Source organism: Delphinus delphis, chromosome 19, assembly GCF_949987515.2.
Source record: "Delphinus delphis chromosome 19, mDelDel1.2, whole genome shotgun sequence".
NCBI classification, from domain to species: domain Eukaryota; kingdom Metazoa; phylum Chordata; class Mammalia; order Artiodactyla; family Delphinidae; genus Delphinus; species Delphinus delphis.
In genome coordinates this window covers 40,014,235-40,041,271 of record NC_082701.1, presented here as the reverse complement: position 1 = coordinate 40,041,271, position 27,037 = coordinate 40,014,235, and the positions used below count along the sequence as shown (strand labels likewise).

At 54.5% G+C, this 27,037-nt stretch overlaps 2 protein-coding genes and 3 pseudogenes across 2 annotated transcripts in view; 4 read left to right on the top strand and 1 right to left on the bottom strand.

Moving 5' to 3' along the window:
- The window catches only part of LOC132414588 (AP-2 complex subunit beta-like), a 202,221-nt gene that overhangs the window by 81,564 nt on the left and 93,620 nt on the right, over window positions 1–27,037 (bottom strand).
- On the top strand, window positions 6,565–10,035 carry LOC132414149 (neuroligin-2-like; annotated as a pseudogene).
- LOC132414885 (spermatid maturation protein 1-like) lies at window positions 13,539–14,906 on the top strand (annotated as a pseudogene).
- Window positions 18,889–20,981, top strand: LOC132414963 (transmembrane protein 102-like). Its single transcript, XM_059997964.1, is given in 3 exon segments — window positions 18,889–19,548; window positions 19,650–20,516; window positions 20,518–20,981. Coding segments are annotated over 3 exon segments (1,533 nt in total). The 5' UTR covers window positions 18,889–19,338; the 3' UTR covers window positions 20,974–20,981.
- Window positions 22,950–26,645, top strand: LOC132414961 (fibroblast growth factor 11-like; annotated as a pseudogene).

Genomic DNA, 27,037 nt, shown 5'->3' with positions numbered 1-27,037 from the left:
GACGCGCAGGCTCAGCGGCCATAGCTCACGGGCCCAGCCGCTCCGCGGCATGTGGGATCTTCCCGGACCGGGGCACAAACCCATGTCCCCTGCATCGGCAGGCGGACTCTCAACCACTGTGCCACCAGGGAAGCCCTCTTTTTTTTTTTAAGGTAAGTTTTTTTGCTTGTCTTTATGGAAATGAGGTTAGTCCTTTTTTATGTTTTTTATTTATTTTATTTTTGGCTGCGTTGCCGTGCGCGGCCTTTCTAGTTGCGACGAGTGGGGGCTACTCTTCGTTGCGGTGCGCGGGCTTCTCATTGCGGTGGCTTCTCTTGTTGTGGAGCATGGGCTCTAGGCGCGCAGGCTTCAGTAGTTGCAGCACGCGGGCTCAATAGTTGTGGCTTGCGTGCTCTAGAGCGCAGGCTCAGTAATCGTGGCACACGGGCTTAGTTGCTCCGCGGCATGTGGGATCTTCCCGGACCAGGGCTTGAACCCATGTCCCCTGCATTGGCAGGCGTATTCTTAACCACTGAGCCACCACGGAAGCCCTCAGCTTGGTGTATTACTTGCAGGTTTCAGCTCACATACCATCTCATTTATGAAATCTTATCTTGTTCTCACAAGCATAGTCACTGTCACTCCTTAGAACACCCCAAGCACACTGTTCATATGTTTCTAGCTCTCCAGAATGGCACTAGAGTGTAGTGGTCATGTATATGGACTATAGTATTTGCAAGCACCATAAACTCTCTGTTCCTCAGTTTCCCCATCTGTGAAAAGGGAATAATGACAGTACCTACCTCACAGAGCTGTTATGAGAACTCAACGAGAACAATGCGATAACACCTGGTGTTATCACATATGTTGTATTGCAATGAGTTCTTTAATATATGTGTTCCCCCTCTAGATTGTGAACAGGACATGTGTCTTATTCTTCTTGCTAACAGTAAAGGCTGCATGGCAGAATGATAGTTTTGGAATCAGATAGATAGGAGTCCAAATCCCAGCTCTGCTACTTACTAGGTGTGTAATCTTCAACTTTACTTCCCTGAACTCAGTTTCCTCATTTATAAGATAGTGAAAATAATGCATGTCTTATAAGTTGTTACGAGGACAATTTGAGATCATCAAAGTTGCAGATCTGGCCCAAAGAAGGCAGTCACTAAATGGTGCAAATGATGGGTGGCCCCAGGACATAGTACCATGTTCAGAACACAGTAAATGCTTAGTAAGTGATTATCGAATGAAAAGCTGATGTTATATGCCAGGCACCATGCTAACCTTTTTATATACATCATCGCACTTCATTCTCACAAGAACCGTATGGAGAAGACACTATTATTATCTCCACTTTACAAAGAAGGAATGTGAGGTTTGGATTATCTTAACAAAGCTTTCTAAGCTAAAAAGTGCTAGAGCTAGGATTTCAAGGCCCTTGGTGCTTTAAAAAACAGCTGACTGAATGAGAGAATGAATGAAAGGAGACTTACCCAGAGTCAGGTGGTGGCGTGGTAGAACAAGCACGTTACTGTTGGTCACCATGCTATCTAGTCTGCTATTCTAGCCAAATCATCTTGACAAATGAATTGAGAGTGAGATGGATGCTGGTATTTGGCAGTTTGTGTCTACTGACCAGGAAAACTGTGCTATACCTATCTCGGCTGATAAATTGAAATGCTTGGTGAATAAACACAAATAAATTGGGAGCTCTAGTTCTTTGCCAACTGTCAGCAGTGTGACCAGATCATTTTCCCAAGACCTAGAAAAAACCCACTGTACAAGCTACTGATTTCAAGTTGCTTTGTATCATGAACATTTGCTTTGAGGTATCAGAGCCAGAATGTGAGCTCCTCGCTGGCCTGATAACATACGATTCATAGCCAGAGGACTTAACTAAGGAACTCTGAAGAAGGAAGAGAAACCCTCTTTGCTCATCTTTCACATTATCCTTCCTTCTCCTGATTTGGTCCCTAATAGTGCATTAAAGAATAAGAAGGAGAAAACAATACAGTTCCTAGCTCTTCTGCCCAAAAAATGTCCTTCCTGTTGATTGGGAAGGAAAAAGGAGGTACTTAGGTAGATTTCAAATTTTGAAGACTCCAGAGCAATCCAGAATCCCAAACTTGAAAGGCAGTGGAAGGAGTAGGGGCATTTGTATTAAACAGACCTGGCTTTGCATGCCAGCTCTTCCACTTAACTGGCCATGTAATCTCAGGTTCCGTATCATGTGCCACACTCCCAGCTTGCTCCCTTGTGCCCAAATGCATATGTCCAGTAAATGACGGTCCTTTTTATCTTTCTAAAAGTAAGTGGTATCAGAAGGATTTCAGTGTGAGAGTGAAGCTGAGAATTAAAGTAGGTAGTAGAACTAAAAATGAGACTGGGGACTTCCCTGGCGGTCCAGTAGTTGAGACTCTGTGCTTCCACTGCAGGGGGCGCGGGTTCGATCCCTGGTTGGGGAACTAGGATCCCAAATGCCGCGTGGCACGGCCAAGAAATAATAATAATAAATTTTAAAATGAAATAAAAGTGAGACTGAATTTGGAAATGACGTGAGTGAAAAAGGGTTAAAGTTGAAGCTGAGAGCAGACCTCTGCACTTTACTATGTTGCTGTGCTGATTATTCATCATAGTATGTATTCTGCCTCCTATCCTGGAAATAACTTTTGAGCCAGACAGGTACAAAGTGTCATGCCAACAAAGCAGAACTCCATAGGAAGAGTGACCTCAGTTAAAAAAAAAAAACAAACCCGAGGAGGTATTCAGAAACCTATTTCAGAATGCCATTTCAGCATAAGCAAATTGGAGTAGAAACAAAGAGTTGTTTGATGGTTTGACTTATGCGGAGAGAAGTATGTTAGTTTCCTGTGGCTGCAGTAACAAATTGCCACAACCTTGGTTGTTTAAAACAATAACACTTTATTCTCTCACAGCCAGAAGTTTGACATACGAGGGCAGAAATCAAGGTGTCAGCATGGGCTGTGCTCCCCTCAGACGCTCCAGGGGAGAATCCATTTTGTGCCTCTTCCAGCTTCCTGTGCCTGCCGGCATTCCCTCACTTGCGGCCACATCACTTCAATCTCTGCCTCTGTGGTCACATTGCCCCCTCCTCTTTTGTAGGTATCAAATCTCTCTCTACCTCATTCTTTTTTTTTTTAAGATTTTTTTTTTGATGTGGACCACTTTTTCAAGTCTTTATTGAATTTGTTACAATATTGCTTCTGTTATGTTTTTGGTTTTTTGGCCGCGAGGCATGTGGGGTCTTAGCTCCCTGACCAGGGATCAAACCCACACCCCCTGCATTGGAAGGCGAAGTCTTAAGCACTGGACCGCCAGGGAAGTCCCTCTACTGAATTCTTATGAGAACACTTGTGATTGGATTTAGGGCCCACATGGATAATCCAGAATAATTTCCTCATCTCAACATCCTTTCTTAATCACATCTGCAAAGACCCTTTGTCCTTGTAAGTTAACATTAATAGGTTCATCATCATCATCATCATCAATAATTGCTGGCCAATATTCCCTTGTTCCAGTTTAACCAGCATCCCCAAAAGAGATAACTGTCTCTTACCTGTTTATTTTGTTTCACTTAATTGTTTTCTTTTAATTACGCAAACAATTGATGTTCATTGTAGACCATTTAGAAAATACAGAAAAGTTAAAGAAAAAAAAGGAAAGGAAAAGAAATTCAATGAAAAATCATCTGTAATCCTCTCACCCAGGGGTAGCCAAATCTTCACCAAAGAGTATTTTTCTAGGCTGGGTCTTGTGTCCAACAAAGAGGAAATGTAGGAAAAAGAGAATAAAAGTGAATAGAATAGGACAAACGATTTGGAAGGTGATAGAATAGGTTAATATTGTTCATAATAGATATGTACAGGACAGCTTAATCTAAAATAAATGTAGAGCTTTGAAATGAAATTAACCATGACAGGAGATGCTTGTATGATGTATAGAAATAACACTCAGCCCTTTAGAGGAGGGACGTTTTAGCTTTGGCCTCTCACTTGAAAACCCCTGAATTTCCCCACTAATACTTCATTCTCTCCCAGAGGTCAGACCCTGGCCTGCCAATCTGCCCTGTCATAGGCTTTTCTTGAGTCTTTATCAGCCTTCCTCAGGGGTCAATGTTATGAAGACTAAGGGAGTCTGGCAGAGTTCCTGCTCCTCCCAGGCTGATATCAAAGGGCAACAGGGGCTGTGACAGAAGGCAAACATTCAGACCAAAGCCAGCAACAAGAGGAAAAGCAAGAGCACCAGGTAAAAAAAAAATAAATAAATTTTAAAAAAAATCTCATTCCTCTCAGTTTATGTCTGAGAGCATGAAGAGCTTAGTAAAATCATAGCTCAGGAGTAACTTGTAAAGGAGAATGAGTGAGAAGTTTGGGGAAATGTGGAGCAGATGTTCATATGGAGCTAGACTCTCAGAAAACTTTGTATCTATCATGGTTGTCATCAGCAACCAAGTAACATCAATGAGCTTTGGGAGTCATGAGAGTATAGTTCTGCTAGTTCAAAAGCAATTAGATTTGTTTGTGAGTCCCAGCAGGTGGAAGTTATAGGGAGTCAAATTATAGCTGAAAATAAGGAAGCTATTTCTTTCTTCCTTTTTTTTTTTTTTTGCGGTACACCGGCCTCTCACTGCTGTGGCCCCGCAATCCTGTTGCGGAGCACAGGCTCCGGACACGCAGGCCCAGCGGCCATGGCTCACGGGCCCAGCCGCTCTGCGGCATGTGGGATCTTCCCGGACCGGGGCACGAACCCGAGTTCCCTGCATCGGCAGGCGGACTCTCAACCACTGTGCCACCAGGGAAGCCCAAGACATTTGGACTGTTTTGAAACTTGGGTAGTATAACATTTGAAAAAACAATTTTAATCTGGAGCAAAATAACATTTGAAAAAAAACAAGTTTAAGTTGGCAAATTGATGACACAATCGAGACAGCAGAAACCTGCTACAGTTTCCAAAAAAAAGTCTGTCCGATGCAGAAAACGCACATTTGAAGCAAATTAAAGAATTTGGACATTTTTGAAAGCAGGGCCCAATATCTTGAAGTTACACCACAAAATTTTGAAAAAGTGCAAAGAACTTTTTTCTTTTTTTCTTTTTCTCCAAAAACGGATCTTTTTGGTTTCTTGTTTTTTTGGGTTTTTTTTCTTTTCTTGTTGAATCTGCCCCGAGAGCTTCTTGTTTTTTGGTTGTTGTTTTTTTCTTTCTTCTTTCTTGGTCCTCTTTTTTGTTGTTGGTTTTGAATTCTTGTTGCCCCAGCCCCCCTTCCTGCTCCTCCCCTTTCTGACTCCCCATCCCCCCTCGCTGGGAGTGGAGGTGCTGGGTGGGGAGGAGCGGGGAGGAGTGAAGACATTTAGGACAGGACCTCGGAGGGAAGGAGACAAGCCTGAACTGTTGGAAGGCCACTGGGGGTTCAGGAACAAAGGGAAGAATAGGATTGGGGGAGGACACAGAGAGGGCACTGCCCACCTAGGAGCTCCTGGCCAAAGTCAGGTGGAAGGAGTTGTCATAGAAGGTCCTAAGAGACAGGAGGCAGGAAGCTGTCTGTGGGGGGATGGAGGGGAGTGTCTCAGTGACCTGTTGGTTGACCTTCTGCCAGGAGGGAAGCTCCTAGCGGCATGAGGGAGGCGGGCAGAGGCACTGGGGACCAGCTGTGGAGGCCCAGGCCTGGATCTTATTTGCCCGAGTGCCCAGGCTGGTCAGAGATTGCAGGTGTCAAGAAAGAGGAGGGCCTGGAGGCCAGGGGTGATGCCAGCACAGGCACTGTGGCTGCATCGTGGAGGAGCTGCAGGGGCAGGGACCCTGGCCAGCCCTCTCAGACTCCCACCTTCTTCCGGAAGTAGTTACCCCTCAAGGGGCCTTCTACATATGGGAGTGATCATGGGATCCTTTGGGGACATGGCAAGAGAAGGGTCCAGAGCTCAGGACTTAGGCCAGTTTGGGGGGTCCGAGACTAGAGCTGGACCCTGGCTTCATTAGGCAGGCTCTTTCCCACCCTGCCGCCTCCGGCCACAGTAATTAAGCTGGGGGTTGCCATGGTAACTGGGGAGGAGACCAAGCCCCTAGGGACCCTAGGGCCTGGCACACCCTCACCCACAGACCAGGCTACCATGTGGAACTGAGGCCCACGGCCTGAGTCGAAGGAAACGCCAGGACCCTCCCAGGATCTCTAGCTCCAGTGACAGCCTTGGGAGCTCGCTCTTCCTAGGAGCAGGAAGGAGATTTGCTGTGTGTTTGTGGGGAGGGGTTCCTCTGGGTCCAGCAGATGCCCTGAGGAGGGCCAGCCCCCAGTCCTGCCTCTGCTAGGCTTCTTGGAAGGTCTGCCAGGCATGGGGAGAAGTGCTGTAGGGCACACTGGCAGGAGGTGGGGAGGGATCGTCTGCCAGGGTTAGCTGGGGAGGGAGGGAGGAGAATCCGGTCTTGCCCCCCAGGTATGGGAGTGACATGTCCCCTGAGCTCTGGGCTGGAACTCAGCAGGCCTGGGAGCTGGGCGGTGCTGCTTCTGGTTTGACTGTGTCCTTGTCCCCCACCCCCCGGCCCACCGACCCGCCCCCTCCCCACGCAGATATCCGGGACTCCGGGAAGAAGCCGGTGATGCTGTTCCTGCATGGTGGCTCCTACATGGAGGGCACCGGGAACATGTTGGATGGCTCTGTCCTGGCCACCTACGGCAACGTCATTGTAGCCACACTCAACTACCGGCTTGGGGTGCCTGGTGAGGGTGGGCAGCCAACTCTAGGGGCTGGAGTCTGGGAGGAGGGCCTGCTGGCAGGGTTCCTCTAAACCCAGCAGAAGCAGAATGGCTTCTGGGTTGGACTGAGCTGCCCAGAAAGAGGGAAAGCGTGCTGTGACACCCCCAGGAAGCCCCCTTTCTTCCTCTACCCCCAGGTTTTCTCAGCACTGGGGACCAGACTGCAAAAGGCAACTACGGGCTCGTGGACCAGATCCAGGCCCTGTGCTGGCTCAGTGAGAACATTGCCCACTTTGGCGGGGACCCCGAGCGCATCACCATCTTCGGATCTTGGGCAGGGGCCTCCTGTGTCAACATTCTGATCCTCTCCCACCATTCGGAAGGTACCAGCCACCTCCTCAGCCTGTCCCTCTTGTCCCCTTTCTCACACACCCAACCCCACCAGGTCCCCCTTCTCCTCCCTCGGGCTGATACAGCCCAGCCTAAAGCCTGCCTGTCCCACCAGGGCTGTTCCAGAAGGCCATCGCCCAGAGTGGCACTGCTATTTCTAGCTGGTCTGTCAACTATCAGCTGCTCAAGTACATGCGGCTGCTGGCGGCCAAGGTGGGCTGTGACCGGGAGGACAGCGCCGAGGCCGTGGAGTGTCTGCGCCGGAAGCCTTCTCGGGAGCTGGTGGACCAGGACGTACAGCCCGCCCGGTATGGGGGTGGGAGAGGGCCAGGTCCAGGCCTCCATTCTCCTTGCTGGTTCCAAGGAGGTTGAGGGTGAGAGGTGCCCGCAGGCCACAAGCATTCCATTTAGCCAGGAGATATGGACTTCAAGGCCCTCCCGGGGCCCTGCCTTCTCCCAGAAGCCTTCCCTAGGCGGAGGTGCCTAAACAGAGCCAGTGTGCACGAGGCTCCATGAAGTGCTTGAGGGAGGACTTCCCGAGAGGTCAAGTACCCTGAAGGGCTCAGAAGGTTTTAACTAGGGGAGAGGGGTCTTCTGAGCAGAGGACTCAGCAGGCTGTGAGCTGAGAGGAGGCCGGTGAACAGGTGATGCGACCTTGACCGCTTCTCCCCAGCTACCATATCGCCTTTGGGCCCGTGGTGGACGGTGACGTGGTCCCCGATGACCCTGAGATCCTCATGCAGCAGGGAGAATTCCTCAACTATGACATGCTCATCAGTGTCAACCAGGGAGAGGGCCTCAAGTTCGTGGAGGACTCGGCGGAGAGCGAGGACGGCGTGTCCGCCAGCGCCTTCGACTTCACCATCTCCAACTTTGTGGACAACCTATATGGCTACCCGGAGGGCAAGGATGTGCTGCGGCAGACCATCAAGTTTATGTACACGGACTGGGCTGACAGGGACAATGGCGAGATGTGGCGCAAGGCCCTGCTGGCGCTCTTTACCGGCAACCAGTGGGTGGCACCGGCTGTGGCCACCGCCAAGTTGCACGCTGACTACCAGTCCCCTGTCTATTTTTACACCTTCTACCACCACTGCCAGGCCGAGGGCCGGCCCGAGTGGGCAGATGCAGCGCACGGGGATGAGCTACCATATGTCTTTGGTGTGCCCATGGTGGGCGCCACCGACCTCTTCCCCTGCAACTTCTCCAAGAATGATGTCATGCTCAGCGCCGTGGTCATGACCTACTGGACCAACTTCGCCAAGACCGGGTGAGGGCCAGAGGGGCTGGGTCGGGCATCCCTGCAGGTCAGGGCACACACCGCGTCCATCCTCAGCCTCTTCTCTCCCTCTCCTTCACACGGCCATCATTCCTCCATCAAGGCACTCTTGCCTTCTCGACTCAGACACCCGCCGGACAGCTCTTCTGTGTGTGTTGAAGACTCAGAAGAGTTGGACAGAGAGGTCCCTGTCTTTTCTGGGGGGCGGGCTCACTTGGTGCCTTTGGCTCCGTGTCTGTCTCTCCTTCCCTCCCTTGCCCACCCAGCTCTCTCCTTCTCCTCCCAGAGCTCTGCCCGCTGTCTGAGTGCTCCCATCTGTGTATCTGAGTGTGTGTGAGGGTTTGTGTCTGTCTGTCTATTGCTGTCTCTGCCTCTCTCTCTTGAAATCTATTGATATCTCTGCTTGCTTTGATCTAGTTACTCTGTACTCGCTGGTTTGCCCCTGGCTGTCTCTCATGTCCTTTTGTGTCTCTGTTTCCATATGTCTCTATCTCATTCATTCTCAGACTCTGCCTCTGTCACTGGTGGTCTGTCTCTGCCCTCTCTGCCCCTCTGCCCTCATCTCAGACTGTCTCTGGCAGTCTGGCTCCATCCCTATTTGTCTGTCTGTCCGTCCGTCTCTGGCAGTTTCTCTGTCTCTTCGTATCCGTCTGTCTCTCTTCCCGTCTCCCCAGCTCTCTGCATCTCTGTCCATTTCTCTCCCCATTCGTCCCATAGCACGCCCCCACCCCTGCCTTTCATGGGAGCCTCACCCTTACTCCTTTCCCTGCCCCGCTGTGTCCACAGCGACCCCAACCAGCCGGTGCCACAGAACACCAAGTTCATCCACACCAAGCGCAACCGCTTCGAGGAGGTGGTGTGGAGCAAGTTCAACAGCAAGGAGAAGCAGTACCTGCACATCGGCTTGAAGCCGCGCGTGCGCGCCAACTACCGCGCCAACAAGGTGGCCTTCTGGCTGGAGCTCGTGCCGCACCTGCACAACCTGCACACGGAGCTCTTCACCACCACCACGCGCCTCCCTCCCTACGCTACGCGCTGGCCGCCGCGCCCGCCCCCTGGTGCCCCCGGCACTCGCCGCCCCCGCCCCCCCCCCCCCCCGCCTCCGGCCACCCTGCCGCCCGAGCCCGAGCCCGAGCCAGGCCCCCAGGCCTACGACCGCTTCCCCGGGGACTCCCGAGACTACTCCACGGAGCTCAGCGTCACCGTGGCCATCGGCGCCTCCCTCCTCTTCCTCAACATCCTTGCCTTCGCCGCCCTGTACTACAAGCGGGACCGGCGGCAGGAGCTGCGGTGCAGGAGACTCAGCTACCTCCCCGCCCCGGCGGCTCGGGCACCGGCGTGCCCGGCGGGGGCACCCTGCTCCCTGCTGCCGGCCGTGAGCTGCCACCCGAGGAGGAGCCGGTGTCGCTGCAGCTGAAGCGGGGCGGGGCGTCGGGGCGGAACCTGCGGAGGCCCTGCGCCCGCCTGCCCGCCCGACTACACCCTGACCCTGCGCCGGGCGCCGGACGATTTGCCACTGTTGGCCCCCCGGGGCCCTGACCCTGCTGCCCAGCGGCCTGGGGCCACCCCCTCCCCCGCCGCCCCCTCCTTCCATCCCTTTGGACCCTTCCCCCCGCCTCCCCCCACCTCTACCAGCTACAACAACACGCTCCCCCATCCCCACTCCACCACTCGGGTATAGGGGGCGGCTCGGGGAGGCCCCCCTCCCCGGCCCTCCCGGCCAGCTCAGAAGGCAGGGAGGAGGACTTGGCGACAGGCTTTTGTCGTGTGGAGCTGTGACACATCGAGGAGCTTTAGGTGGACATGGGTTTCCTCGCCGGGATGTGTGCGCTTCTCCCGCGCGGAGTGGCCCGTTCTCTTCTCTGGACCCGGGCCTTTGAACAACTGGGGGGGTGTTTTTTCTCTCTGTCGTCTGGACACCCGTCTTTGGTGTGTGGAGACGTGGAAGTATTTTCCCACGTGGAGGTGTGCTTTCTCACGAGGGGGTGAGAAACCATGTGCAGGGTGAGGTTTTTTTTTGCCGCCCTGGACACATGTTGGCTCCCCTAAAGAATTTCTGTGGGGATTTGTGCCCCCACCTCCTCCCTCCTCCCACCCCCTGGAGACCCTGGAAGTGGTGTGTTCACAAACAGCGACCCTTGGCCACCGGACGACGCAGGGTGGTGCCTGGGAAGTAGCGAGGAAATCACAGCCCCCCTGCCCTGCCCCCAGCCCTCCCGCCCCAGCGAAGCATGTGTATCCCCCGTGGCACAAGTGAGGTGAAGCACGGTCTCCCCCGGGCAGGCCTCGCCTTCCACAGATGACAGACACACATTCCCTGCCACGGGGAAGAGAGGAGATCTTGCATCCCTGTGGTGCCTGGGAACTTGTCTTCCCCTGGGTCCAGGATGCATTTCTGAGTGGAAACATGTTCTTGCATGTGGATGTACGTTTTCCCATGCAGACGACCCCTTTCTCTCCAGCACTTCCCTGCATCTTAGGGCCTCAGGCCCAGCACTTAACTTCTCACACAGCAGGTGTGAAAGGACTTCAAACTGACAGAAGCTGAGGGGGAGGGACAAACCCTGAGGAGATGAACAGAACCTAAGCTCTGCCCTTCCTTCCCCTAGAGTTCGGGGGGTGGGGTGGGGTGGGAGGCTGCGTGGCACCTGCCACCCACAGAGGCCGTGCATGTTTGACCAAAGCCCTCACCGCGGTCTGAGGGCAGCCCTTCTTCCCTCAGTCCTCAGACCGTCGCTCATCCGTGCCAAACTGCTGAGGTGGGTTTGAGGGGCGAAGACCCCCCAAAACTTGCCAAGGATTCCTCAGCCCTGGGCCAGGGCAGGTAGGATACAGGAGAGGGGGAGGTGGCAGCTAAAGGGGTCCCGCCTGCGTCCCTCTTCTCGCCATGTCTCATCCCTCCCTCTCTGCCCCTGTTTTCCCTCCCCCCTTTGCCGTCCCCCTCTGAAGACATCCCTTCCTGGTCTCAAGCCAGCTTCTCCCCTCAGCTGCCCACCCCCTCCTTTGACCTGCCCCCTCTCCCCTGGGCCCCCAGGGCTGAAGGAAAGGAGCAGGGGAGGGGGGAGGGGAGGAGAGCAGGGGAGAAAGACTTCCCCGACAGGCTGGGGGAGAGAACGGGGTCAGCTGTACTGAGGAACAGATGGAGGGGGCAGTGGGGGACAGCGCTTGGGCAGACACCAGCAGGAAGAATTTGATTTGAAAGGATGTGTGTAAGGTGACTGCCCAAAGAGAAACGGTTTGGGCCTCTGGGGAAAGGAACAATGTCGGGAAGGGTTTCAAGGGACACCAGCCGAGAAGGAGCCAATCCTCGTCTGCTGGCATTTTGTGGGTTCATTGGTGCCAAATTTGAATAGGGGGTGGAGTGCTGTCTTCCACTGACCCCCAAATTCCTGGTCTTGGCTCCCCAGAACTTTGCCTCCTGACTGTCCCTTCTGCCCCCACCTCCACCCATGGAAACTTAGTTCTTTTCCTACCCCTTCCCCTGCCTGGTCTAGCTCCTTTCCAAACAGCCCTGCCTTCTAAATGCTAGGGACCTGGGCCCTGAACCCTGTAGACAGATGCCCCCCAAACTGGGGCATGGGAGGGGGGCTGGGGGACCCCATGATTCAGCCACGGACTCCAATGCCCAGCCCCTGCCCCCAGAACAATTCCTTGACAATCCCCTGTCCCCACCCCAACCCTTCGCGGCTCTGTACACATTTTTAAACCTGGCAAAAGATGAAGAGAATATTGTAAATTGTCGGAGTCCAGCTCCAACGAGTCCAGGTAAACCTGAGGGATGGACGGCGTCGGCGAAGGAAACAAGACCTGACACCCTTTGTAGATGTCAGCACGTCAAGCACAAATTTATTTTTCAGAGCAGGTATTTATATATAGGCAGGTTTCATCATCATGTACAAAATCAAAACATCTCAACATGTTCTAACCTCAAAATATTTTTGTCAGTTTTCTGAAAATGTCCCCAGTTTCTAGATGTACTAACAAGATAATTCCCCAAGTTCTCATTAGTTGCAGGTTATTTTCTAATAGTTAAGCCAAGCTATTATGAAAGTCTTTAATACAGAAGTGCAATCTTCGTGTTCTTTCTGCATGGGCAAGTTTTTTTTTTTAAACATCTTTATTGGGGTATAATTGCTTTACAATGGTGTGTTAGTTTCTGCTTTATAACAAAGTGAATCAGTTATACATATACATATGTTCCCATATCTCTTCCCTCTTGCGTCTCCCTCCCTCCCACCCCTCCAGGCGGTCACAAAGCACCGAGCTGATCTCCCTGTGCTATGCGGCTGCTTCCCACTAGCCATCTACCTTACGTTTGGTAGTGTATATATGTCCGCGCCTCTCTCTCGCTTTGTCACAGCTCACCCTTCCCTCTCCCCATATCCTCAAGCCCGTTCTCCAGCAGGTCTGTGTCTTTATTCCTCTCTTACCCCTAGGTTCTTCATGACACTTTTTTTCTTAAATGCATGGGCAACTTTTTTGAATAGTGCCTTAAAAATATTTACAATATATCCTACAGTTCCTGTGTACCTGACTCCACTAGTAGCACTTACAATACCTCCTATGCTCCTGTTTATCACCTGGCAATTGTTGCCAGAGTATTAACCTTTCTTTATAGTGGACCCATATGAAAGCAAAATCATCAACAGCCCCTTCGTAGGGCCACTGTTGTTCAATTGGGGGTGTTTTCCATAGGAACATCCCTATATATTTCCATTTGTGTATTGCGTTCGCAGTTTCCTGGGGCTGAAATAGGTACTTTCCATTTTGTAATAACAATAGTGGGGGGGGGGTAGTAATTTTTCTCATTTTCCTAACCCTGGGCGCAAATCCCCCTTGTGCTGTTTCCATAGATAAGCTTAACACAACCAAACAAATCAATAGAGATGTAGTCCACCGTCCTGGCACAGTGCTGCTTTGCAGTCCTGCCTTTGATTGCATCATGACTTTGTCACGGCGCAGGGACTCCAGGATGGAATATTGTAAATATAAAAGTTTAACTGTTGGTTTTGCCTGCTGTTATGTTGGGAGGTAGGGGTGGGGCTCTGAAGAGACAAACCCTGGAGAAGTGACTCTGCCAGTGAGGGAGGAGGAGGGGGTCCGAGCCCACAGCCCTTTCCAGTGAACAGCTCTGAGGTCAGAGAGAAAGGGGGAGTGAGTGCTGGGGTGAGGTGGTCATTGGTAATGGGGTTGTTCGGGGAGTTAAGATCAGGACCAATGTTTGTGCAGAGGTCAGAGCCTGGTGTAGAGGACCAGGCAGGGGCTGATGGGGACAGACACCAAACAGGCCAGAGGGCCTATGGGCTGGTGCAGGTGGCTGGCTACAGGAGAGACATGCAAGGTGAAGTGTTTGGCCTCTGCTAAGCCCTGGCCCAGGCTGGAGGGTCAAACACAGGTCCAGGACTCTCCCTCTTGGCACATTGTGAGGGAGAGCCCCACATCGTTGTGACCTACTTACCCCCAGGAGCCTCTGGGACAGGAAGGCGGCCGGTAGTACTGTGGGCACAGTAGGTTGGGGACCTAGGGACCCCCATGGCCACGGCCACTCAGTCACTGTGTCCTCCCCGACCTAGCTCTGGCGCAGACTCCGTGGCTTCTTACACCAAGTGTTTCGTGTTATTTGTGAGAAAGGTAAGTGGAGGATGGGGAGGTTGGGGAATAGGAAAGGCAGAAACCAGGTGTTCTAGCCCTGACCTTAAGTGGGCCCCTTCCCCTCCCGCTCTCCCTGCTCAGACACCATAACTATGCAGCTTTTCTTCCTGCAACCTGCCTCTCCATTCCTGGAGGAGCCAGGCTCCCCACCAGCCTCTCACCTGTCCCCGATCCACAGAAGCTTCTAAGTTATGCTCACCTGGGAAGCAGACCCAGCCCCGAAGCAGAGCGCCCCTGCAGTCTGCCTTCGGTGCACCATGGACCCTGTGAAAATGATCGTGTCCCCCCCACCCACTCGCCGCCATCGCCGTCGCGACTCTTCAGCACGCCACGCCCACCGCCCCATAGCCTGGGCCCCTGACAACTGACAGCGATGACGAGAAGCCCCCACGTCAGCACACAACAATCTGCCCCCACAACTGGAATTGCCCCAAGGACTGGGAAGGCTTTCAGTCCACCCAGGGGTTCTGGACTCTCTGGGCCCAGGATGCTGTGGAGCCACCTACCCAGACCATCTGCTTCCAGCAAACTGTAGAGGGAAGGCCGCTCAAAAGAGAGGCAGTCAGAGCTGGGCCTACAGGCCTACGCGTACCCTGTGAACCCCCGCCCCACAGCCCTCAGGCCCTGAGCCACAAGAACGGTTGGGGGGTGCCCCAAGAAGAACAGGAGCAGTGCTCGCCAGCCCAGCTACCCATCCTGGGCCCAGCCCACGTCGCAGACATCCCCCGGCGCCACTCCTCAGGGCGCATAGCCTATAATGCCAGAGACGTGAGGCGGCAGCTGTGGGAGCTGATCAGGGAGGTGGAGGCCCTGTCCCACTGTTACCCCCCGGTCTCTGGGTCCAGCACGGCTGAGGGGACGGGAAAGGCCTAGGTATACCGTTCCCTGACAGAGAGGTGACTGGGAGAAGAATAAAAAGAAGAGAGGAGGTGGTTTGTGGTGGTGTGGGGGGTGCCAGGGCCCACACAGCCACAGGGAATTCCCGGGATGTCCAGTGATTAGGACTACACGCTTTCATTGCTGACGGCCCCAGTTCAATCCCTGGTCGGGGAACTAAGATCCTGCAAACCACACTGCATGGCCAAAAAGAAAAAAAAAAGAGAGAAAGAAAGAGAAACAGCTAGCGGGCATTTTCCGTCAAGACTCCAAACACACAGCAGGTGCTCAATATAGACCCACTTGATGGAATCAGCTTAAAATGATCGATAACGTTAGTCAAATGAAAATGAACAGAGAAGCAGGGTGATTCATAAAAGGCCCATCTGCTCACATTCCAGGAACCCATCTGGTATGGAAGGTGAGGTCTATATTCCTCTATATCTGTTGAGATGTTCATTGTGCAAACAAAATGACTTGAGGTTCAACAGGTACCACTTTCACAGACCCCAGCAATGAACCCCAGCAATGATCCCAGGACTGCCTCCACAAGAACCCAGGCCTTGCCCGAGACCCAGGCCTCCCCAAGAACCCAGGCCTTGCTCAAGATCCAGGCCTCCACAAGCTTCCAGGCCTTACCCAAGACCCTTACCTCTGCAAGAATCCAAGCCTTTCCCACGACTCTGACTTTCAGAAGAATCCAGTCATTACCCAAGATTCTAGCACCCAGAAGAGCTTAGGTTCTACTCGAGATAGACGTTTCTTTAAACGCCCATATCTCACCCAGCCCTCTGGTCTCCACAAGAACACACCATTTCTCCAAACTTCTGACATTCAGAGGAGCTCAGGCTTTATGCACGATTCTGGAGTCTATAGGAATCTAGAAAGAAAGCAAGAGACTGTATTCTATAAAAGTCAAGAGCTCTCCCTAAAAACTGGCTTCCATAATAGCCCACACCCTTCTCAAGATTCTGGATATGACAAGAGTACAGGTAATGCCCAAGATGCAGGAGTCTCTAGGAGTCCAGACTTTACCCAAGATTCTGGGCCAGAGAAGCGTCCACACCTTGCCTAAGACTCTGGAGTCATCAAGAGCTCAGGCCTTTGCCAGGAATCTGAAGAGCCCAGGCCTTGTGCAAACCCCTCGCCTCCATAAGGGCTCAAGCCTTACCCGAGACTCAGGAGACTACAAGAATCCAGGTCTTACCCAAGATTCTGGAGTCTGCAGGAGCCAAGGCCTTACTCAAGATTCTGACCTCCGTAAGTATCCAGGCTTTACCCAAGCCACTGAAGTCAAAAGGAGATGTGGCCTTACCCAAGATGCTGGAAATTACAGGAGCTCAGAACATACCCATGACCCTAACTTCCACAAGTACTCGGGAATTAATCGCGATGCTGGCCCCCATAAGGGTCCAGCTCTTACTCAAGACTCTGGCTTATCCAAGAGATCAGGCCTCCATAACAACTCATGCCTTATCCCAAACCCTGGCCTCCACAAGAACCATCTGGAACTGACTCTGTCCAAGTTTTGGGCCCACATCAGACCCGAAAGTCATTTATATCTGAGGCAGTTCCTCGAAAGGAGGATGCTGGGCAGCACATACCATGGACTTCTGTCCCACCCAGTCAGAACTCCTGCTCTCCCAGGGCTCAGGTGGCCTGCAATGACCTGCAAATCTTCTCAGAAGTACCTGTACTGATTGAGCTCCAATCACCCTCCCGGCGAGCAGGCAGCCAAGACTGGGTGTACTTCAGTTCCTCCAGCCTGCCAGAACTATTGCCAGATGTCTACGCCTCCCAAAACCAGCTGGAAGCCCTACTGTCCTGGGTCAGGCACCCGGCTAGGGCATGTGGTCTTTGGCGCCCACCAGAGACAGTTCAGAGCAGGCAGGGACAAGTGCGAAACTCTGTCTCCCAGGCGCCTTCACCGAGAGACATCCAACAACTCACCGGAGGCCATCAAGGAGTGGGGATATCAGTGTGTGATGAGCAACTTAGAAAAAGAGGGGACAGATATGCATGAGGAGTAAAGAGACAAGAGAAGAGTTCTGTGGTTGCTTGAGGACATCCACCCCAGCCCCATCCCACAGGGCTTGATGAGGACCTAAACTATCCCTGCTTTCCCTCCATCGCTTTCTAGCTGAATCCGTTATCGCCAAGGCCCTAGAGCTGCATTGTCAATTACAGTAGCCACTAGCCAAATGCCTATTAGAATGTAAATTAGTTAAAATTAAGGAAAATTAATTCTGTTAAAAATTAAGTTATAAATTATAAATTCTCTTCCTCAGGGAACGGAATTTCCCTGGCATCCAATTCTGTTCCCTGGTGGTCCAGGTGTTGGGACCTGGCGCTTTCACTGCTGTGGCTGGGGTTCAATCCCTGGTCGGGGAACTCAGACCCCACAAGCTTCATGGTTTGGCCAAAAAAAAAAAAAAAAAAATTCTGTTCCTCAGTGCCATGACCTTCTAAGGGCTCAGTAGGCACATGGAGCTAGCGGCTACTGCACTGGACGGCACAGATTTAGAACATTTGCATCATCATGGAAAATGCTATTGGAGAGCAGTGCTTTAGAGTTTAGAGCAATTTTCCTTTCCCTGTCACCCACCCCCAGCATCTTAAAGCTCCCCCAGAGCCCAGAGAACTTAGCTCTTTTTAGGGTGGCTCAGAAGCCATCCTCTGGGGAGGAGGTAAGATGTGGGGATGGACACCCAGTGCCTGATTTCCCCAGACTGTGAGAAAGAGCCCAGGCTTCTTTCCTCATCTGGTCTCTTGGGTCACGACCAGATGTATGGAAACTTGCCTCCCCCGTTCTGGGCTGTGTTTGGGGCTCTTGGTTACTGAGGGAGAAGACCTCTCTTTGTCAGTGACTAGGAAACCTTGTGTTTTAGGCTCCCCAACTTGAGCCCTGGATTCTGAGGGTCCCCTCCTTCATAGGCCTCTAAATTTTTCGAGGTGTCTCCACTTAATTTTCTTGCCCATGGACTTAGGCCTAGTTCACTGTGGAGACAGACCCCTGGGAAAAAGGCATGTAAGAATTTCTGGTCCAGTGTGCATTGGTCTAATCTGTGAGCGTGTCTCTGGTGTCCTATCTTTCTGTCCTATTATTCTGGCTCCTAGTTTCATCCTGGACTTAAGCTGTGTCCATGATAGCACTGGTCGCTGAAAGCCATTTCCTTCCACTGATAATTTTTCATGGCCCTGCCCTAGCCCAGCTGGTGTTTCCTCTGGACTTGATTTTCAGTCCTGATAACTCTTCTGTATACACAGATAAGCTGCGAGATTCCAAAGTGTTTTCCCTGCCACCACTTGTGTGTCTGAGGTGGGCAACACTAACATGTCCCTTCCCTGAGTCAGATGTCCATCCCTGGGTCACTACATGCACACTATCGGTGTGTTCTTGTCTAACGTTACCACCACCGATTCCAAGGAGATATGTCCCAGCTGGAGAGCCCATTTCCAACAGCTCTCTGGCTGAGCTCTGACCTTGGACAAGTCATGTGCAACCTTTCTTCCCTTGCGGTCTCATCTCTAAAGTGAAGTTATAATTGCATGCAAGAACCCTTCTAGATTTAAAGGACCAGGGCTCCTCTACTCCCAAGTGAGATATAGAGTCCCTTATTTCTTCGCATGCCCTAGTGTATGTCCCTCAGTATAGTTTGCTATTCAGATCCATCCTATTAGGCCTGTGTTCTAACCCCAAGGAGTGTTTGTGCGGTTCACCTGGCCTTGTAAAGACACAGAATAGTTTATCATAAAGACACAGAATAGCGCATCTCCATAGAAACTACAACTTCCATCAGGCACTACTTCAACGGAACAGGAAAGGATGTGGGGGCGTGGCCCCAACGCCCTGGTAGCTTTGAAGACAAACTACAACTCCCAGGATTGCCGCGAGATCTCTGCAGAGCGAAAGGAGTGACTGAACTCTGACTGGAGGCCGGGCTGGTCGGGAACCACCCGACAGTCTCCAGAAAGGGGCGCGGTTATAATTTCAGGGCGTGGCCTTACAGGCAGCAGGAAGAAGTTACCTGTGGAATCTTCCTATCCATTCTCTTCCCAACCTTTGTAGCTAACCCTAAGAGGGAAGCTGCAAACCACTAGCCTCTTCTGAAAAAGAGGTAAGGGGGACATAGACAAGGTGCAGCAAAGGAGGCTATCGCATTCGTTAGGAGGGGCCAAACAGCTACTTTCTACCTGCTGAGTTAGGTGAACCGTTCCATGGGAGCAGGGACCAGCATATGAGAAAAGGGCAAGGACGGAAGAGGTATCTATTTGTTCTCTTTCAAGACTAAATTTAGGGCCCTTCGTCACAGACCCATTGGCGGACTGTGTCTTGGGAACCCTCTTGGCCTCTGCAAGAGGAAAGAACTGGGGTCAGTTTTCCGCAGCAAAAGGTACGGCCCGTCTGGGTTTCCTCCCGTCTGTGTATTTCCTAGCCCCCAAACGACAGAGCCATATGGCTTCCGCGGTCTGGGGGAGTGCTCCCTGGTGGGGCCCACCACCCCCAGCCCCAGCCCGGCCGCTCACGTACATCAACTTCTGCTCTGGGGCGCAGCTGCAAGAACTAACCCAGCTGATCCAGGAGCTGGGTGTGCAGGCGAGCTGGAGTGAAGGTCCCAAGCCAGGACCAGATCTCCTCCAGGCCAAGGACTTTGTTTTCTCTTTGCTTGCTAAGTAACCCTCCCAGCCTTCGGGAACTTGCAGCTCTCAGCTCCGCCTCACCCCGCCCCGGCTCTGGATCACGACTTTACGATCCCTTCTCTTTCCTTAGGTCTCGTTCACCGCCGGGACCCTCGCTTTCCTCCTCAGGCAGAGCTCCTGCTGCTTCGTTGTGGGCTTCGCGAGGGTTCCCTGGATCTGGGGCCTGCGCCTCTAGGTCCCTATGCTCGGGGACCTCACTACGACGCCAGCTTCACACTCCTGGTGCCCGTGCTTTCTCTAGATGGGCAGGAGCTGCAACCAGACGTGGGATCCTGTTACACATGGCTCTTCCTCCCAGAGCAGCTACGTGGAACCTTGGTCCGGGAGGCATGGCAGGATTGCCTAGGACCCCCAGTCCCAGGAGGACGTGATTCGATCCACCCAGCCCGAAGCAAAGAAACTCCCAAGGATCCACAAATCTCCGTGGACCAGCTACACGTCACTGAGCCTGAGGCACACGAGTCTTTGGAAAACTCACCTAGTAATGTTTCAGTGCCAGGGTTGCCTCAACAAGACGTAACCGATGTTGACTTTCCCTCACCACTGAAAAAAACGAATGGTGACGTCACCAAAGCAACCGACGTTAGCCCAGTGCCACAGCCGTTGGAGGCTTCGGAGGCATGGCCCATATTGTGCCTCGCCCAGGTAGCTGCCTGGTTCTTTGTTTCGCTGGCTGCGGTCGCTGAGTCCCCGTTTCCGGTTCCGGGTGCCCCGCGCTTGGTCCACGCAGCCTGCCACGCGGGGCTCACCACCATCATCCTGGTTATGCCCGGGCCCCGGCGCCGCCTCCTGATTTTCGACTTGATCCCCGTGGTGTCTGTGGCCGGATGTCCCCAGGGGGCTCGGAGCCACTAGTGGGCCTGCCCGCTGGCCTCAGAGTCGTCTTCCTTCTACCTGGTGCGCGGCGGCGGCGGCGGCGGCACCACAGAGCGAGCCGGACGCCTCCGGCTGGCAGCTCTGCTTCGCCCGCCAAGAGCTGGCGCTCAAGATGCGCATACCCATTCCCTTGCTGCAAGCGCACGCGACGGCCCAGGCGCTACCGCGCCCTCTGGTGGCCAGGACGAGGGTCGCGGCGCACTACCTCCTGTGGACGTTGCTCTACTGGGCGTGTGAGCGGCTGCCCGCGCTCTATCTGGCGCGAGCCGAGAACGCGGGCGCCTGCTGCCTTGGGCTGCTGGATGAGATGTGCCGGGTGCTCGAGGCCGGGACTCTGCCCCACTATTTTCTGAGTGGTCAAAAGCTCCGTGCGGGAGACGGCGCCGCTTCGCTGCTCGGGGCGTTGGCCCTGCTTCGCAGGGACCCTGCCTGCGCCCTGCACCCCTCTGTGGAAGAGGCCAAGGCTGCAGGCAAGGGGGGTGGCTTAGCCGGCGTGGGAGGCGGAGCCCATTAAAGACGCTGTTCCTACTAACCTGGAATGTGCTTCTGTTGGCCAGCGGGATGTGGAGGGGACTGCTCTCCCCTCACCTGGGAGACAGGCTGAGCGCTTTGGGCCCGCAGAGCCCGTTCTAGAAGGCCTCCTTGCCGGTTCCTCCGCTTCCTCCCACCCTCCTCCCGCCCCATCCCTGGCACAGGTCGTTCCATTCTGGCCTCTCCACTTTCCAAATCTGTGGCCAGCACCCCGCCCACTCCGGTGCAGCCTCTGGCATCCATCTCCCTCCAGTTCTTATGGTCTTTTCTCTTAGGAGTCAATCGGGATGGGGGTAATATATTTGCTGAAAAAACGTGTAAAGGAGAAAGGTATGGAGACCAGGGACTGACCAATTTGTCTCACACAAAAGCAGAGACATTAAGGAGGCCGGATTTCACCCCAGGCTAGACCTCACCACCACCGCTATCTCTTCAGTTATTCCCGCCACCTTCCTCATCCAGTTCTGCCCTCCATCCCGGGCAGTAGGGTCCCTTTCTCCGTTCTCGGGGCATCTGCCATTCCATCTATCTAAGCCCAACCTCTCCTCCCATCCAGAGTTCCATTCAGTGGAGTCGCCTCCTTGTCCCTCCTGCTCTGAATCCCGAGTCATGCGAGATATGCGGCCTTGCCTCGGCTCAGCCTGTCTCTAAGACCGTCGCCACTCCCTGCCTCCAAGGAACCCCGGGTTTCCGCCGGCCCAGCATCACCTCCCGCTCTTTCCCGGGGTCTCCGCCCCCTGCCCCGCCCCCGGACCGGCTCTCGGAGGAGGGGGAAGCCACTGTCGCCGCCGCCGCCTCAGCTTCCCACAGCCGCTACCGCTGCCGCCGTTGCCGCCGCTCGGTTTGGTCCAGCCGCCAGGCCCAGTGCTCACTTCGCCAGACCAGGGCACTCTGCGGAAACACCCTCACTCCTTCCTGGGGTCCGGGACGTCTAGCCGGGCGTGGGGGGAAGCTCCGCTTGCTGGGTACACGGAGGGAGGAACATGCAACTGGAGCCAGCGCAAGCTGTCACCGGATCGACAAGAGAGGACAGGTTGAGGGGCGTCGGGGAAGGAAGAGGGGGCGCTATAGGCAGTCCCGGGGAGGACAAGGAAGCCCTGTCACAGAAAGCTCTGATGCGCTCTGACTTATAGCGGGTCTGTTCACATTTGTGACAACGTGGGTGCACTCCTCCCTCGGGGGGCTGGTTGGATTGGAGGGCGTGGAATCTAAACAGCACCAGCTGTCCCCGAGGAAATTAGGGGCTGCCAGAAAAAAAGAAAAAAGCCAAAAACCTGTGTTCCTTATTCCGAGGTGACACGGGGCCCTCCAGACAACCAGCTGCTGTAACCACTAGGAAGGGCGGATTTGGAGGTGACTTCAAAAGGAGTGGATGGTAACAAGGTGAGGAAAGGGGCTCAGCAGCTGGAATGCTGTGCCACTAGAAATGGGGGTGACTTGGTAAAAAGCGGTATCGTCCAGAGACAGGGTCTGGGAACCTCTTCTTGCTGATTGGCGACAGTCTGGATATTTCAAGGCATAGTTTTTGGGGGATTTCAGTGAAAAAAAGTGGGGGATTCTTCACTTAGTGGGTGGCAAAGGAAAAGACACCAAGGTTGGGTTCTCCCTAGACACTGGCAGCACCCCAGCAGGGGTGGGGTGAGCTAATATCCCCAAAGCTAAGGACCCACACCCTTAAAATTACAAGAGTGGCTTTGGCAGGAGTGCAGGGCCCGGAAATAGGGTGGAAAGGTGCCTGGGGATATTGGAACCACATCCTGGAAAATTTGAGGGTCTTGGCTTTGGGATAGTGTTAGTGGGGGACAGGGACACTGGAGATCAGAGAAGGGGGAGTTTTCTGCGGGGGGCAAAGGTCGAGGGTGGGGTCAACTGACAGGTACATAGGCTGCTGGGTCTGGCGAAGCTAGCACGAGGCCCAAGGGTGGGAGCTGGTGCCTGGGGTGGGGGTCGTCTAGGGCTTATCCTCAGGTCCCGTGGGTGAGGCGGCGAGTCGGACCGGAGAGTCAAGAGCATGTCCTGGTGAGCTAGCGGGCTTCTCTGGGGGGGCCCAGCGCGCTCCGGGAGCCTGCCGGTTTTGGGGTGTCTCCTCCCGGGGTGCCATGGCGGCACTGGCCAGCAGCCTGATCCGGCAGAAGCGGGAGGTCCACGGGCCCGGGGGCAGCCGGCCCGTGTCGGCGCAGCTGCGGGTGTGTCCCCGCGGCACCAAGTCCCTTTGCCAGAAGCAGCTCCTCATCCTGCTGTCCAAGGTGCGACTGTGCGGGGGGGGGGGGGGGGGGGGGGGGGGGTCGGCGCGCGCGACCGGACCGCTGCCCGTGTGAGTGGCTAGGGAGGGGTCTCCGGGCCAGGGGTCTCTCCGCCTGGGAGGTTAAGGCTAGGGACTCGGAAGAGCGGGGCCCGACTGACGGGGACTCCCCGAAAGTGAAAGGAGGTGGGCCTGGACCACAAACTCTCGGCCAAACGATGCCTCAGTTTTCCTTCTCTCGCGCCCATAAACCCGAGTCTCCTCGCTTTCGAGGGCAAGGGGAAGGCTTGAGGGGCTAAGCCTGGTGCCCCGAAGCCTGGAAGCTCCCGCTCGCCCCCCCTCCCAACACAGGAGTCCTCCACCCCCACCATCCTCTGCCTACGTGCCGTCTCTCGCGATTCTTTCAATGCCGAGTGGAGGGGCCTGGGGGTTCCAGACGCCTGGGTCACCCCGAGGGTTTCTGCGGCTCCGGTAGCCCCGTCCTCTTTCTCCCGCTCCTCCGAGCCTTCGATCCGTTCCTCCTCGCCGAGCTTGCCTGGCTCGGTACCAATCTCCCCAGCACTCCCCTGGGTGTCCTTGCAGCTACCTCGCCAGTCCGTCCCTCTGTGCGCCCTCCTCCCGTGACCTGCACTTCAAGAAGGGAGCTGGGCACTCCCCCACGACCGCCTACACGGCTCAGAAATCGGGCCCCACAGGCTCAGGAGACGCTCTGCCGCGAGGAAGTCAGACACACTACACGGCTGGATACCCGCACGGAGACTGGGGGTCGTACCATCTGCGAAGGGGTACCGGGAACTCGGCCGCAAGCGCCAGGCAAAGAGAGTTGTGAAGGTTAGCCTGTGGTCCCCGTCCCGGTGCGACAGGCGGGAAGTCCCTCTGGCCTCGCTCCCGTCCGCTCGCAGCTCCCTTAGGGGGAGACCCCCCACCACCCCGCTGCCGTCCTCCTCCCCCCGCCGCCGGCCCTCCGCAGTGGTAGGTCAGCAGCCCACTCTTTGAGTGGGACCCAGCCCCCACGTGAGTCAGCCAGCCTCACCAGCTCCCTGGCCCCCTCCCCCATTTCCTTGGTTTGGTACCGAATATCCTCCATCCCAGGCGGGTTACCTGGCTGAAGGGGAGAGGCTGAGCCTAAGGGAGGGCTGGGCCCCCGCGAGCCAGCAGACTGACAGACAGACAGACAGACAGACAGATGGGTCAGTGTTAGACGGGCTGGCGCTGGGCCAAGGCGAGGCCCGCGCGAAGCGAGCAGCAGCTGCAGCAGCAGGTGCTGAGTCAGCGTCAGGCCCAGTCCCACCCCCACCCCTGAGGGGGCGCCCCTACCCTGGGGTCACCTTAATGCCCCCCATATTCGCAAACACACTGCCCCTTCAGCAGCTCTGCCTGTCTCCCTTTGTCCTCTGCGTTTCCATATATCTCTCCCCTTCCTCTTCCTTCTTCTCCCCTCCCCCCATTCTGGTTGAGCTGTAGAGTAGGAATTAAACCTTTAAATAAATTTCAATCAATTAAACTGAAAGCTGGTTAGAGGAGGCAGAAGGGACCCACACCCCAGCTTCCTCTGGAGTCAAAGAGAGGTGGGAGAGAGCTTGCTTAGAGGGTCAGGAAGCTGGGGCCCTGGGACCCTCTTCCTTCCTTTCATCCTCCTTTCTTTTCTCTCCTCTGATCCCGCCAAGTGTAGCAATGTTTCTGGGAACAGAGATGTCATGTTCTGAGATGAATGTCTCTCTCTCCAGAGCCTCAGCTCAAAGGCATCATCACCAAACTGTTCTGCCGCCAGGGTTTCTACCTCCAGGTGAATCCCGATGGGAGCATCCAGGGCACCCCAGAGGACACCAGCTCTTTCAGTGAGAGGGGAAGCCAGATGCTGGGTGGGAATGGGGAGCACAGGCATAGGAGATGACAGTCGTATTGTGGCTTCATGTTCTGTGGTTTTCAGTCTGGCCCTTTGACCCCGCAAACGAAAAAGTAGAACTGGGACCAGAATTGGGGGGGGGGCTCAGATGGGGATTGGAGGCTTGGGGTACTGATACCCCTTCTCTCCACCCCCAGCCCACTTCAACCTGATCCCTGCGGAGCTCCGTGTAGTCACCACCCAGAGTGCCAACTTGGGAAACTACGTGGCCATGAACGCTGAGGGGCTGCTCTACAGCTCGGTGAGACAAGGGGGCAGGGTGGCCTGGAGTCAGGGGACTCCCCTAGCTACAGCCTTCCCAGCTACAGATATTTTGCAACTCAGGGATTCCTCTCCCTCCAGCTCTTGCCGACACCCTGTCCTCACTGCCCGCTCCCAAGCACCTCCTGTAGCCTCCCTCCAATCCCTTCTCCTCCAATAGCCTCCTAAATACCCCCAGGCTCTTTGAATGTCCAACTCTTTCAACCTTTTAGGACCCCTGTGTCTTCTCCAACCTCCTCTAGACCTCATTATTACTCACTTCCCCAGAGTCATTCAGGATGCTGGGGAAGGATTCAGGAACTCCTCCAAGCAGAAATTCCCTCCAGGTGCCCTGGATGGTGAGAGGTTGGGAGTAGAGCAGAGAGAAGTTATCTTCTTATCCCAGGCCCCCAGAAGTCTAGTTCCCGGCCCTCGGGGGGCCACCAGACTCTTCCTCATCCTCCCTTTCTCCCAGTTCCTGTGTGGACTCAGAAGTTGGCTCTGCCAGTCTCAAACATATGGATTATATCCTGCCTTGTTCTTCCCAGGGCTCCCTTCTGTTCAGTGATGTGTCTTTTTGTGTTTCTGTCTGTGTGTGCCTTTCTGGGTCTTTGTCTCCTCAGCCACATTTCACAGCTGAGTGTCGCTTTAAGGAGTGCGTCTTTGAGAATTACTATGTCCTGTACGCCTCTGCTCTCTATCACCAGCGTCGTTCTGGCCAGGCCTGGTACCTGGGCCTGGACAAGGAGGGCCGAGTCATGAAGGGAAATCGAGTCAAGAAGACCAAGGCAGCCGCCCACTTTGTGCCCAAGCTCCTGGAGGGTGAGTATGGACCCCCAGGGAAGAGGTGGACACATGGGATGGTATTGACCTTGACATGGACATTTAGTGACACACAGCTAAGGGGCTGTAAGTGTTTTAAGAGGACACATGCTATGACAGGTCAAGCCAGGAAGGCTTTGGCCTTTGGAGGTTTGGGAAGCTCTCCTTCTGTGCGTTCCCAGAGGAGGAGTGTAGGGGAAGGGAGCCCTTTCAGAGTTCTCTTGGTGCCTAACTCTCCTTCCTGCTCCTCTCTCTCCCCTTCACAGTGGCTGTGTACCAGGAGCCTTCTCTCCACAGTGTCCCTGAGACCTCCCCTTCCAGTCAACCTGCCCCCTGCCATGTAGTCCCCGGACTGGAGGCTCCCTGCTCTAGCCACCACCACAGCCTGTCTCCCAGCCCTGCTTCTGGCCCTGCTCTCACCCCTGCTGCCACACTCATGCCCTGAGCAGCCACGTCCCACCAGGTGCCCTACCCTGAGGGAGCCTAGGGGCCGGCCATGACTTCCGGGGCTGCTGAGACCCTTAGATCCTTGGGCCTGGGAAAGGGGTCAGAGAGGAGGAAGTCTCAAAATGGTCCTGGCTGATCACTTCTTTCCTTCCACACTCACACCCTCCAAAGCCTTTTCCCGAGATGGCGCGTGTGTTCCAAAACTGACAAAACCAGGGCATAAATCTTCCCCACCCCGGGCTCAGCCAGTTCCTGGAGCCCTTTGCCCTTTTCATGACTACCAAGCCGTAGACTTATAGGTCCACTGCAGCTCAGGATCAGTTTCCTTCTTTCGCTACTCCACCTTTTGCCTTGTTCCAGACAGGTTCTGGAACACCAGGCACCCCAGCC